This window comes from Sparus aurata, chromosome 19 (assembly GCF_900880675.1).
Source record: "Sparus aurata chromosome 19, fSpaAur1.1, whole genome shotgun sequence".
In the NCBI taxonomy this organism is placed as follows: domain Eukaryota; kingdom Metazoa; phylum Chordata; class Actinopteri; order Spariformes; family Sparidae; genus Sparus; species Sparus aurata.
Genome location: NC_044205.1, coordinates 14145731 through 14160054, shown reverse-complemented (window position 1 = coordinate 14160054; position 14324 = coordinate 14145731). Strand labels below are relative to the sequence as shown.

The following is a 14324-nucleotide window of genomic DNA, read 5'->3' as shown; positions in this document are numbered from 1 at the left end:
CTTAAATTTTACAATATTAACCAAGTTTGATATTTTCTAAGCTGGACACAAATCTTTTAAAACGTAGTAACCTAAATTATAGTCAGAAAAGCCTTGATATGGACATAAATATGTAATTGACTAGCCATATTATAACTGCATACGACATACAGACAAAAACATGCCACCACACCTGTTCCTGTGTTGTTTCATGCTTTTGTTCAGCTCTCTTCATTTCGGCTCTTAACTGCAGAATTAACTGATCTCTGCTTCGAACCTACACAAAGAAAATAAAAAATAAATTGCATGCACTGGAATTTGAGCCCATAATGTGCGTGCGTTTGGTTGAATATTGGGTTAACAATGCAGGATTTGGCTGCATAGCTCTGACCAACGCGTGCACGCAAACGCACACAAGTACATGAGCGCATGCACACAGAGACAGAGAGACATGGACCTCCAGGTGCAAGGTGTGGAGCTTCTCGTGGCTCAGAGCCAAATCTGCCTCCAGCCTCTCTTTGGTCTGGTCGAGGTGGACACACTCTCTGCCCCAGTCCTCCATCTTGGCTCTCAGCTCATCCCTCTCCTCGCACAGCTTCTCCGAAGCCGTCTCTCTGTGGAGCAACTGGAAAATAAGCGGTACAATGAAGCCACTCGATCAGTACTATATTCTCTGAGTAACACCCACAACAAAAATATACAAAAAATAAATAGCATCCTAATAAACCAGAGTGATAACATGATATTAATTCTGGCATCCCAAAACCTCAACATTCCCTCAACATAATCTAATACACAATACATGAATAGTCTAATTAAATTAATTCTGATTCAATTTTTATTTTAATAAATGGAACAAAAGCTACATTTATTTGATAGTGGAATCAAGTATCAACCCTTTAACACAGTTAACATTAATATGACTCATGAGCATTAAAAATAATCTGTTTTGTGAATAATGAAGAGGTTGTTGTTTTTATTTCTAGTTTTCATTTCTATTTTACCTCGTTCTGACATTCAGAGTGCTGCTTCTTGCTCTCTGTGAGCTCCCTCACCAGAGCGCACATCTTAATCTCCCTCTTCTGGATCTAGAAAACAAAAACAGATTTCTCCAGCTTGAAGGATGTCGGACATGGACACATTTTTTTTTTTTTTTTGACAAAGTAACATTGTGTTAAGGATCACATCTGCCCGGATCATCAAACTGTATCTCAGGAAACAGGGGGACCTGGGTCGATGTTTACAAAACTTGAGATAAAATATTCAGGTCTTGTTTTCATATTTGTGTTTTAGGTAACGGTGGTGGTGGGTGGATGACGGTACCCACAGAGAAAGGGTTGTTTATGTATCTCGTGAGTATACAGTATGTCTGAAAATTGCTTGTGTTTGTCTGTTTCCTTGGTGACCTCCCCTAATTACCCCCTTCAATTCTATGCCAAATGAGTGTGCGTGTTAATGTGTACGTCTGCACGTGCTTTCGTGTGTGCGTTTCTGCACAAGTTTGCTCAGGAAACTTTTTTTTTTTATCTCCTCTGTATGTATTTACCGAGTCTGTATTTTGTAAAGATTTTCCTCTGTTGGGGGTCAGTCAAAACGGCAAGGTATCTGCTATTATGTGCTTGTTTTTTTAAGTTTCTTAGCTATTTTTGTAAGCACTCATGTTTTACTTTTTCTTCTTCTTTTTCTTTTTTAGAGATGCTTAGGTTTTTGGGTTTTTTTCAAAGCTTTTATGAGATAAAAGGAGAACAAGGTACCAGGACATTTGACTGTTTTATTTTCTGGATATCTTGAAAAACATGGGGATAAGACATGGGGATAGCCTGGTCTCCACAGCATTTAAAGATAATCATAATAATAATGAAGATTTATCACCGGTATACACATCTGATTTAGACGTGGTTTCCACTTTCGTTTTATACTAACACATGAGAGCCCGAGCCAAACACTTGCTCTCTCCCTCCCTCCCCACCTCCAGTCCGTCCTGCATGATCCAGGGATTGTTTTGACCAGAGTTGAGGGCTCGTTTGTAACTGTCCAGGGGGATTGATGGAGTTAACTTGGCTCTTTGACCTCTCACCTCTGGCTGTCAGCGGTCCGGGCTCGCTAAACACACTAAACCTGAGCTACGGCAAAGGGAGGGAGAGAGAAAAAGAAAAAAAAAAAGAACACCGCATACACACCGACGTGCACATAGCAGCTAAATCACAAATGAGCGCTCATGTAAGCACTCGCAGAGGTAGTAAAGAGGTGGAACACTGGACAGGAATAATACAGGTTGTGTTTTGCATTTCAATGGACCTCAGACAAAAGAAAAAAAATGACCAGACCAGTCACTACTGTTACAAATTCAAGTCATTCCACTTACCCGCAGCAAACACAACACTTACTTCCTGCCAATTTTTTTTTTTTTTTTTAAATCTTAGCTTGATTTATCTTTGAGTTTGCATGTGTGTGTGTACGCGCGTGAATTCCCAATGTGAGTGTGTGATAGGCAGAATGGATGTTGATAAACACCGGAGGATGTCGTGTCAAAACAGACAACTTGTCAAAACGACACACTAACTAGGTCAATCACAAAGTTTAGGGAGAAACTTTGGAGTGGAGCTTTGGTTTATGCATATCTCTACGTGGATGTCTACGTGCGTGTGTGATAAGCTTCTGAACGAATCTGCAGGAGGGGACCTCCAATATCGAAGGTATTTTTAAATCAATGAGCTCTTAAGTGTATCTCAGTCTCAATGTGTTCACAGATACGCACGCACACAACACACTCAGCGCAGATAGAATCCCTACTGACAGGCAATGACAAGATAAAGAGAAGGAGGGAAAAAAAGGGGGGAGAGGACGACAGGAGGGGGAGAAATAATATTTGAACAGTTGGGGGTGGGTGGGGTTGGCGACAAGGGGAGGGGGGGATGAAAGCCAGAAGTGGCAAGGCAAGAGAAGAAATGAGCAATAAGTGAGATCAAGAGCGAAAGCAGGGAGAGAGAAAAATCAGTAAGCTATTCTGACGGTTGTAAAGCATTGTGAGCAGGACCAATGTTTGTCCAAGTCCAACCTTGAAGGCTTGAACAACCTTCACACAATGCTGCTTACAGTCCGCTGTACCACGCTTTCCGTCCTCCTTTCATTCTTCTGTGCTTTCTCACTCCCACCCGGCTGCCCTTGTCCATTTTAGATAATGTGGATTTTGAGTTCTTTTACCATAATGCACATTACAGAAGAACTATGAGTGCATTCTTACACACTGAAGTCCCGAAGGGGAGGCTAGAGACACACTGCGTTCACAGTAAATCAAATAATTGGACAACACGCAATGAACAACTCCATTCACGCTGCATCTTACAAGCACACGGAAGTGAAAATGAGTAACACAGGCTATCCTGTTAAAACAAAATGGTAACACTTTACAGTAAGGGTGCATTCAATAATATTAGTACAGCGATAAACATTCACTAACAGTTATTGAACCGTTAAACATTGTGTCTAACTGTGTTTGTGTTAACTTAAGTTAGTTATTGCATTATTAAATAGTTTATAAAGACGCTACTAACATTAGTTGACATACTAATAAGCCTTTTCTAAAACTACGCTACTACTGTTAATATAATAGGAAGCATTAAGTAACTGTTAACAATCTCATGTTAACAGTTATCAAGGGTTTACATGTTTATTAAGATCCTAAGAGATTAAAAAAACTGTTATTTAATGCTTAGTTAACACGAAAACCATTAGTAAATGATTATTAGTCACATCAGTTAAAGGTCATATTGATATCAATTTTAAGTAGATAAATCATCATTTTACAATGATACATCTACAGAGCTTGTAGAAAGGTGCAGAGTAAACCTATTTTCCTTAAAAGCATTATTAAGAATGTGAATCAACAATTTAAAAATGTTTATCAGGTCCAAAGTAACAAGGTTTGTAAATCAATAGTATAACGCTGTTGGTATCACCTGGTATCTGTGTTTCGTCAGCGATCAACAGTCCCGGTAGCTGTCCTGGTAGCATTAGCAACTTTAAAGTTAGCTAGCTTTGGCAAAATATACCAGTGCAACAAACTGGCAAACACATGATGGGCTAGATGATTCGATGTAACCTTATGTTAAAGTGTTACCAATGGAACCGAGGTAATCAATACTTAGTAGTAGTATTAGACATTAAGTAGTAGCAAGTATTTTTTTTTTACTTTAACTTTAACTTGCACATGGTTTTTACTGGCTTTGACGGGTCTCCATGTAGATTTGAGTAATTGAGCAGCTCCCACTGGTATATTCAGAATGAGATTTTGTAAGGATAGAGAGACCCATCATAAGTGACGGCCTTAACGTTCACATGTAGTTTTGGTGTGAAGAAGCTGTTCAACCTGCCTGAACATAACTAAGATGCGATGGCCAAATTTCATGGCAATAACTGTCCCAAATATAATGGCCACGGCCCAGTCTGTTGTGAGATGACGGCTCTTCCCACCGGATCAAAAGGTGTCTCCCCTTATCTCTACTTTCCTTCCTCCCTACAACCTACAACCCCTCTCCCTTTTTCCATGCCTCTCACACTAAATCCATCCATCTGTCTAACTCGTTCCCCCCTTTTTCTCCCGCCCATCCCCTCCGGTGTACATCCATGACCTGCAACTTCAAAAACGGAGCCTCCAGAGAACTGCACATGTGACTTTTGGTTCTGAGAATACGAAGCAGATCATCTCTGAGACAAAGCCCCTTGTCATGTTAATGGCTTCACTACTTTCAAGTTTCTCAGTGGGGGGAGTTTGGGCCAGTATAACACTTTAACCACATGTTAAAACTAAAGCAACATCTGGCCATTTGCATGATGATGATGTGTGTGCTGTGTGTTGGTGAGATGGAGGGAACTACTAATAGAGACAGAGAACTAGTAAAAAGGGATACAGATAAATAAAGGATGAGGGCTTAAAAAGACATTAAGGAGGATTTTGTGCTTAAAATGTTATTTTTGGGGGAAAAAACATGCAAACATCTGCTTTTATTTAGTGAACTTCCTCTTTTATTTTTGATGCATTCTCATAACTGAACTGGGGATGTGTTCTGAATATAAAAATCAGTGTTTAGTCAGGGATCATTTAAAATGTTAATGATTGAAATAAAAGGAAACTCACTACTAAAATGAAATAGGATAACAACTTGAATGTACCACTGTTCATGTAAATGCTGACTTCTTTCCTATCTGAGCCTTTGCGGGGGAAACCAGTTTCCCACTGATTAGAAGAGCACTGTTAAATAGACCCTCACAGATATAGACCGATATAGCCGTCGAGTGGTCAAGTAGTCTGACCTCTACAACCACCCCCCCACCCCCCTCTCCCGACTCAACTCAGACCAGTACTTCTTCTCCTCTACTTCATCTTACGTCTTAGCAGTTTCAGAGAATTATATGTGAAAAAAATGGACTGCCTTCTCTCTATAGAAAAAGGCAAACAGCGTATCTTTTTTCTGAGCGACAGAGTCTAAGTGCGAGGGGGAGAGTGTGAATCAGCAGAGTACATTTCAGACAAAGGAGAGCGCGTTGACAGTATTAAGGACATTTAGGGCTGCAGAGGAAAATCCTTAACACGAAGTTCTCTCGGTTTTGCTTACATTCAAGTGGGAGCAGGCACGCTCACTCTCTTTTACACACACCTACTGCTACTACTGTCCATACGATGAGGGACTGAAGGGAGTAATAGTGAATGCAAAGCTGTAAATGTGTGTGTCGATGTGTGGGTATGTGTGGGTATTTGTGTGTGTGAGAGAGAGAGAGTGAGAGAGTGAGAGAGCTTGTAATAGATCAGAGAAAGAACAGTCTCAGTGCATAAAGCAGGGCCAGATGTGGAGCTGAAACCAGATCCTTGTACAGAGTATGATGATCCATCCCTTGGCATCATCATAGGCAACTTCATGTTCACATAATACACATGTGCATATAGAGTCTCAAATATTTGACCAATCTCTTACAGCTTATCCTACAAGAGTTGTGAAATCCTGATGCAGCAGTTCTGTCATGATATGCAGGATGACAACTGAATTAAGGCTCACTCCATCAGATCGAAGTAAAAGAGGTCAAAAATATGCTCTATAATTTTTAATCAAAATGAGTAATTTGACCAAAACTCATCGGCTGTCATATAATATAAGTTTTAAATGATCTAATCTTTTAAATGTGCACTCTATAAACTGTGAGACTGTTCCAACAATGCCCGAAATGATAGCCACCAAAATCCTAGCCTTAACCCTAACCCTAAAAATATTCTGCAGTGAGTATTGTCAGTGAAGAGGCTTGCCAGTGAAAAGGACTAAACCTCACGTGTTGCTTCTCCTTTTTATAAATCCAAGCCCTTGAAATTCCATCAATGGCTTCATGAAAAGTATCTTTCCAAGCTGGTTAATTGAAGGTTAAATACAAACCCCTGAGCAATAACATAAGCTTTTGATAGGTGGCAAAAAGGGCAGAGGATAGATGGTCTAAAAAGCAATACAAAATATGAACATGTGCAGTTTATTGTTGCACCATAGTCCAAGCTGGGAAAATAAAATAAAAAAATCAAATTTTAGCGGAATGATCCACATTTTTTGTCAAGTCTGTCTTCGTCAAAAGTGTGTGTTTTTAATAAGGCTCTAAATATCAGAACATCCCATTACCCATTATCTAAAACCTTATTATCAGCCCCATTGTAGAAATAGACAATGCCTGTCACAGAGAATATTACATTTGAAAATTGAATATTTAAATGAATCCCTCACCTGTGCGACCCTTCTTATCAGCCCCATTGTGGGAAAAGACAATGCATTACATTAAAGTGAATATTATATTTCATCTCCATCCTGTAGAAATTGCATGTTTTCAGTTTAACCATTTTTTTTCTCTGACATTGTCCACTCTGTGCAGAAAATGTTTTTTGACCTTGTGAGCAAGCAAACCTGCAGATTGTGCATCAACAATACAACAACAGGGAAGACACATGTGCCTGTCCCACTTAACTATTACAATACCATTGCAAAGTTTTGAAAGAATGTATATACTTTAATATCAGAATGAAGACCTTGAGTAGGAAACCAATCACCTTCTTTTCAGTGGTGTGACGCATGTGGGTCAGTTCCTGCTGCAGACGCTCCGTCTCTTTGTTGGCATTGTGCAGCTGCTCCTGGATCTGCTGCCTCTGCTGTCTTTCCGTGTTCAGGATGGTGTTGGTCTGATCCAAGGATTCACTGATGTCAGTCAACGTGCACTCACTCATTTGCAACTGAGGGCGAGCAGAGATAGAGAGAAGAATACGTGGGATATGTCAGGTTTAAACCTTCTCCAAAAGCTGAGAGTCACGGTCACATGCATGCAGAAAGCTGTAAAGAGAGCTGAGGAGGCAAAAGGGAGAACCAACAAGATACAAACAGAAGAAGAAAGGATAGTTCAGGGAGGTTTGCCCCTGCTCTGTCTCTATAGCAGTGAGAAGGAAAACCATAAAGGCTTTGTGCCAGGCTGGGAGACCCTACAGTTACTGCTAAGACTCAGGGCCAATAAAACTGCTTGACTACATGTCATAAAGTTGTAGGTAACACTAACTGTAGACTAGTGCTTCTTGTACCTTGGGACGTGACCCCTATCAGACAAGAGAAACAATATGGTTTCATTCACATGGGTCCTTGGAAAACACCACATTGCTTTGATGAACCCCATGGCAGGTTTGAGAGGAATGTTTTCCATAAAAAGAAAAGCAAATTAGACCATTATGATAGCCAGAATGGGCAAAAACTGGATTTTTCAATTTCAGACTGTCCTTAAACAAATCATGTGCTATGAATGTTTCCATCAGGAAAAATAATAGAATCTTAGCTAAAATACTGACCTTGCATCAAAAACACTTCACTCTACATGTCTCATTTTAAATTTCAATAAATATGAAGGCATTGCTCTAACCAGATTCTGTAAAATAAACATGTTGAACTCTTAGAGTGCCACAGCATCTCAGTTGGTTTCCTCACTGCAATGGCCCAGGGGTCAAGTCGGAACTGTGGCATTATGGCATTATCTATCGAGCTCTCCCCCACTTCTAGCCATGCTTGTGCTGTTTCCATTGAGCTGTAGGACAAAGATACTGCAGTGAAAAAAATAGTCCACTACAGTCGCAACTACCTCCAGGTTTGCAACCTCTTCAGTGTGGATGTTCTACAGGTGTGTTCAAGTGAAATATCTGTCATAGGCCAATTCTGGCTGACAACACTGGCCACCCAATAAAGCGGTCAGGCTATATTGGAAAAATCTAATCATACATAGTCTGTAAAAGTATCAATAAGGGTGTAATCATTCAATGCATCTAGTCTGTACTAGATTGTATGTGGGCTCGTGTTTAATTGTGTCCAATCAATTTCAACTCAATCGTGTACTGTGGTACTGTAACAGTATTTACTGTATCAGGTAACACTTTGCAGTGGCATATTACTTTTGATTCTGTAAAAACAACCTTTCTATCAGTAAAGGAGAAGGTAAAACAGACTACTTTTAACCCCACTCAAACCTGTGGCACTTTCAATATGCAAAGTGTGTACCGGCACTTGAGGATGAAATTGTTCAAATGATCACATTTAAACTGCTGCCACCTCCAGAATTCTTCAATGATGTCAGTAAGTTGACAGATAAATTAATCTAGTTTTTGAAAAGTGAGGGCATGAAGTCGGCATCTAAGAGAGTTCCGGAAGTCAAGTGACTTATGCACTTTCATGTTGAATACACTTTGTTTAGTTGGAACCCGCACCACTAAAACACTAGTAATAAATGACTCGCTTTGGTCAAGGACACAGTAAATGGGTTAATTTAAGTCTAAAACACATCACTGCCACGCGCCACTCTGAAATACCTAGAGGGGCGAGAGGAGGGGGGAGTGAAGGAGAGAGAAAGAAATACAGCGGGAGTATGGGAGTAAGACACAAGGAGAGAGAGAGAGAGAGAGAGAGAGAGAGAGAGAGAGAGAGAGAGAGAGAGAGAGAATTACAAGAAAGAGAGGAAAAGGACAATGAGAGAAACCTAAAGGCCATTCCATTCATCATGCGTATGACTCTTTAATGTTCCCATACATTACCCATTGGTTCTCATTGGGGCGAGGGTGAGACTGGACAAGGGAGATGAGAGAGAAAAGGAAAGAAAGAAAGAAAGAAAGAAAGAAAGAAAGAAAGAAAGAAAGCAAGCTACAAGGAAAAATAATGAATGGATTAAAGAAGGAAACAAATAATGGTCAACCCCTCCCCCACTCCCGCGCCCCTCTCTTGGCTAAGTGATATTCACATGAACACGGTTTTTTATTGTACAATGAGCCAACCCTCTGTGGAGCTAAGATGGTGGCGATGAGTTATTAAATATGGAGAGAGGGCGAGCGAGGGAAGGCAGAGGAGGAGGGGAAGAAGGACGGATGATTAACTGTGAAGGAAGTAAAAAATGAGGAGAATTCCCTGATGTACCTGACTGGATTTGATTTAGAGAAGGTTGCCCAATTCTGTTCCTTATTTAAGAAGAGCTCCCCTTCTGTCTGTGTGTGTGTGTGTGTGTGTGTGTGTGTGTGTGTGTGTGTGTGTATGTTACCTACTTTACTCTGCAGTGACGCCAAGCTTTCTTTAAGCTGTGTGTTGTCTCGGACCAGCTGTTGTGTGTGCTTCTCCTTTGCAGCCAAGGTTCTCTTCAGAGAGTCCTGTGTGGCTTGCAAACGGACCACATCCTGGTCCAGGTGCCTCACATGCTCCTCTCGCTCTTTCATCTAACGCACACACACACACACACACAGATGGACAACAGAACAGTCTTTACCGCACATTCACATATGCCGACATCTTTGACAAACCAAACCTACCCAACATCTCGATCCTGCTGCCCGACGTATTAGTAAAAAGTACTTTTACCTTGGTCATGTGTTAACCTGTGTCTGATTGTTGGTTGGTTGGTTTGGTTAGTTTTTTGGTTGGTTGGTCAGCATAATTACAAAAAAACTACCAAACACATTTCCACAAAACTTGAATGGAGGAGGCTATTGTGGGTCTACAATAGACTGTTGGTGCAGATGAGGTAAAAGGCACGAATCCAGGATTTATTTTCTCACTTTCTTTAACATTGTGAGATATAGTGTTTTTAGACATTCTTTTTGTCTCTCGGGACAGAATACATGGGGAAAAATCATATTTAGGTTGCTGGTATCAACGGGTGGGTGCAACTTGATACAGGGACGTTGAGTTTGAGGAGGGATAAGGTTTGATTGAATTAAAGGAGATTGTTGGACCTTGATGACAGTTATGGTTTCTACTTACAATACAATATGCATTTTATGTATGAGACGTACACACTTTGAAGTACCATCAGGAAAAAAGAGCGCCAAATTGTACTTGCACACCTTCATGCAACCTCAAAAAAGAATCTACAGAATCATTTTCACTGACACAGAATGAAGCTTGAAAAACTAAAGTAACTGTTCCTGTGTGTTACTGTACAGAAATTAGTGCTTCGAGTGATTATTGGGGGAAAGGGACTGATTATGTCTAAGGAAGCAGACAGTGGTTGAACTCCTCACCCCGTGCATGAATGTGAGTGTGTGTGTGGGCCTGTGGTTCAGAGCCCTTCGCCAAATCAGAGCCCCTATTCATTAGCACTGTGTTAAATGAGCCCTGTGTTGGATTAGTAAGGAGGCTCCACAGACAGTCAACAAACACACAAACAAAACTCACAATCACATTTACATATACACATGCATACACACTAGACAAATACACAACCTTGCATGTTGGACTGGACGATTTTAAGATTTATGAGACAGGGAGACCACATGAAAACATAACCACACACAATAAAGACTCCCACGCACACACACACACACACACACACACACACCACACACACACACACACACACACACAGAGACACACACACACACACACACACACACATACACACACACACACACACACACACACACACACACACACACACACACACAGTGGGTACAGTCGGCGCAGCATTCTTCTTAACTTTTAATCTCTCTCTCTCCCGTCTCCTCCTCTAACAGCAGATCCTGGTTCTGGACTTGGCACTGATGTAGCCCACCTCTGCCTCCTTCAGATGGCTCTCGAGACTCTCCAGTACATATTTCACCCAAACTATTGAAAAAGCGAGCTAGAGATGGTCTTTTGCGCAGTTAACTCATCTACAGCATGGCTAATGGATGGTAACAATTATAAGCAATGGGGCAGCCAGTATTGCGACACTGAATTAAAATGACTCTTTTATCTGGATATTCCACCTATTTTAGTGTGACTATTGGGAAATAAAATAAGTTTCACAAAACTGCGACAATAATGTGTGAATTCCAGGCGCTTCAGCCAAGTTCAACATATTACATAAGACAAAGTCCTCTTTGTGGCAACCCATTTATAGTGCGAGAGGGATTTCAGGTGAGAAATGATTATGAAGCAAAAGGGTACAAATTTAAAACATTTTAAATGTTATTACCATTACTGTTAATATAAGTTAGAACAATGAGTTCTCCTCAAATGTAGCTACTGTAACTGTTTTACTGTACTTTTTCTGACTACAATTCATGCTAGGATGTTTTATATGCACTAGACATTATGGTTTATATAGTATATCTAAATATTGCATAAAAATCTTCTGTAATTACTACCGTCAATCCATTTCTATATATCTTAATAAAAGTGCAAAGCATATGCTTGAGGATGTACATAAAAAAGGGTCTAAGGTCCTGCCGATTCTCAGTGAGTACAAATATTCACAAGAAATCAGGGCAGAGCCATGTAGTTTGCTAAACTTAAATTCGTACAGGGCAGGTCAGATTCATACACATTCACACAGGAAACCCAGTCAGGCCTTTTCAGCAATATAAAACATTCTGTCAGAAACGCTCAGGAAAACTACACAACTGGGCACTTCAATGCCACATTCCGCCACTCTGTTTCACATCTGAGTCCATTTTAACAAATCTATTATCAGTAGAACTATGTCAACTTCGTCAAGTGAAAGGTTAAGGACAGTCTGTTTAACTAGTTAGCAGATCTAACACGTATGTATATGTATCTAAATTAAAGTTCCCATGAAGTCAAAATTGCTGTTCAAGTGTTTTTATTAAATTTGTCTAGCTCCATTTTTCACCCATGCACCAGTATCAGGCCCAACAATGTCGGAAAATTTTTTTTTGATCTGTTTTATTTTGTAACTTTCTTCGAAAATGATTAAAGACTTTGATGGCTCATCCTGGACTCGGGGGAGTACGTTCCTTTTTCGTCCAATAAACGCTTCCTTTATTTTATGATGCTACCATGGACGAATAATCAAAGGAATGTCGCCAAAGCAGTGTGTTGCTAAGGGACCAGACATCACGCATTACTGTACAACGCACATTTCTGTTTATAGGAAACATGTCACCATGTCTAATCAACTAGCATTCTATCAGTAATTTCATGGGGACTTTAAGGTAGTTAAAGTTGTGTGCTGTAGCTATATTTGTCTTACAAACGCAAGCAAGTGCAAAAGAAAGCTAACGATTTAATGGCTGATGCAGCACTGTGTGAATATTGTTGCAATGGTGACCTGGATCCTCCCATGGCAAAGCACATGCAGGGTAACATGTAGAGCCATGTAAGATAACCAACAATGTGTCAAGCTACCAAACCTAACATTTGTTATTTCTTAAGAGTGAGTTTTATCACCCACGGTTTATTTTGGGCTGTGATTCATCTCCAAATAATCTCTTATCTTAGTTCTTAAAGATCAAATCATTATAAACTCTCATCAGTAACTTTTAACAATTGTGATCTGGTGTGCTCAGGTATTAAAGTCACATTAGTGAAACATGTAAAACATAAGCATTTCTTTTACTCACTGGGTCCAGTATTCTACTCATGTAATAAAAATAGTATATTGTATTTCCACAATCCCACTCAGGATATGGTCAGTGTTATCTAACCATGATGCAGCTGGTTAAAGACCAAAATGTCCATCAAAATCCCTCCTATAGCCCAAGGACTGTGCGGCACTGACTTTCAGAACTCCATAATATTGTTACATAATTAATACATCACAGTGATTTTTCTCATCTCCAAATCTGCCACCATCAGAGATGATTAAAGATTCCCATGTGGTCTGTGTAAAGTCTTAATTCTCCAGTGGGGGAGTATAGGACCTTGGCTGGAAGTCCTGAAGAAAGAATATCAGATTTGTGATTTTATTTCAAATTAGAGCTTAAGCCTTAGACTTTCATATTAGTAGAGTCCCTATTGAGAGAGAAACCTCAATCTGATCAAGTCTCATTACTTTAGCAATTAAAGTTTCACCCCTGGGGTCTTCCCCTTAACTCCTGCCCCCCGCCTCCTTCGCCTCCTCCTGTCTCCGATCCTTTTATTCTCTCCTCCCAGCTGTCGCATGTTTTTTGCCACCAAGGTGGAGGAGAGGAGAAAAGGAAGAGTGGCTCGCGCAAATCCTTGATTGACCAAAGTCTATCCTCCATCTAGGATTACGAATAGAAATGGAACATTTGAGGACAAAGGAAGGAGGGGTGAGATGGGACGAGACAGAAGAAAAAAGAGAGATTGCGAGTGTGAGTTGCAGAGTTATGGGCAGAGAGAGAGAGAGATAGAAAGAGAGAGAGAGAGAGAGAGAGGGAGACAGAGAGAGAGGGAGACAGAGTGAGACAGAGAGAGAGTGAAGGTGGCTAATATAATTGAATTAAAAAGATGGAGCAGGGCCATTTCTAAGCAGGTGGGAGTGTGGAGTGAGAAAGAGCAGGCGAGATATTAACTTCTAATAAAAGAGAGATTAGAAAGTGGCTAGGAGGACTGCTCTGTCTTTACCTGTGGGAGTGACGGCCCCCACATAACCTTTCACTGCAATATGCACACTGATATTGGCCGCTATATTCTGAGTCTAACCCCCCCCCCCCATACACACGCACAAAGACGAATGCATATTGCTACACAAGCATTCATGCATGCACCTGACCTGCACATGAATGCCTGTGCATGAATGCTTTGCACCCAAACGCACCATACATTCTGTATATACACACACGTATGCGTAGAAATATGTGATATTTGTGGAGACACATAAGCACACACACACACACGCGCACAGAGTCATGAGTGTAGTGTGACAGCAATGCATTATCAGCTCTTATTCAATGATCCAACAGGCACCAGCCATCAGATAATGAAGACGCAGCTCTTTGGGAAGCCGCCGCTATACAGACAATTAATTAACTAATTGGTCTAACGAGCTCGTTAAATCCAGGCTTTTTTGGCAGCCAGTGTGAATACATTAACAAGGCTAATTCAATTAAACAGGTGCAG

At 40.5% G+C, this 14324-nt stretch overlaps 1 protein-coding gene across 9 annotated transcripts in view; it reads right to left on the bottom strand.

The window, feature by feature from the left end:
* The window catches only part of LOC115570329 (trichohyalin-like), a 101934-nt gene that overhangs the window by 42613 nt on the left and 44997 nt on the right, over positions 1-14324 (bottom strand). For 8 of the 9 annotated variants that reach the window (XM_030398817.1, XM_030398816.1, XM_030398825.1 and 5 more), the window contains 5 exons: positions 9569-9736; positions 7058-7237; positions 984-1067; positions 437-604; positions 173-256 (listed from right to left, as the gene is read on the bottom strand). In XM_030398817.1, the coding sequence (XP_030254677.1) occupies positions 173-256; positions 437-604; positions 984-1067; positions 7058-7237; positions 9569-9736 (684 nt within the window). The remainder of the gene's footprint in view (positions 1-172; positions 257-436; positions 605-983; positions 1068-7057; positions 7238-9568; positions 9737-14324) is intronic. The other variant, XM_030398818.1, reaches the window with a different exon arrangement.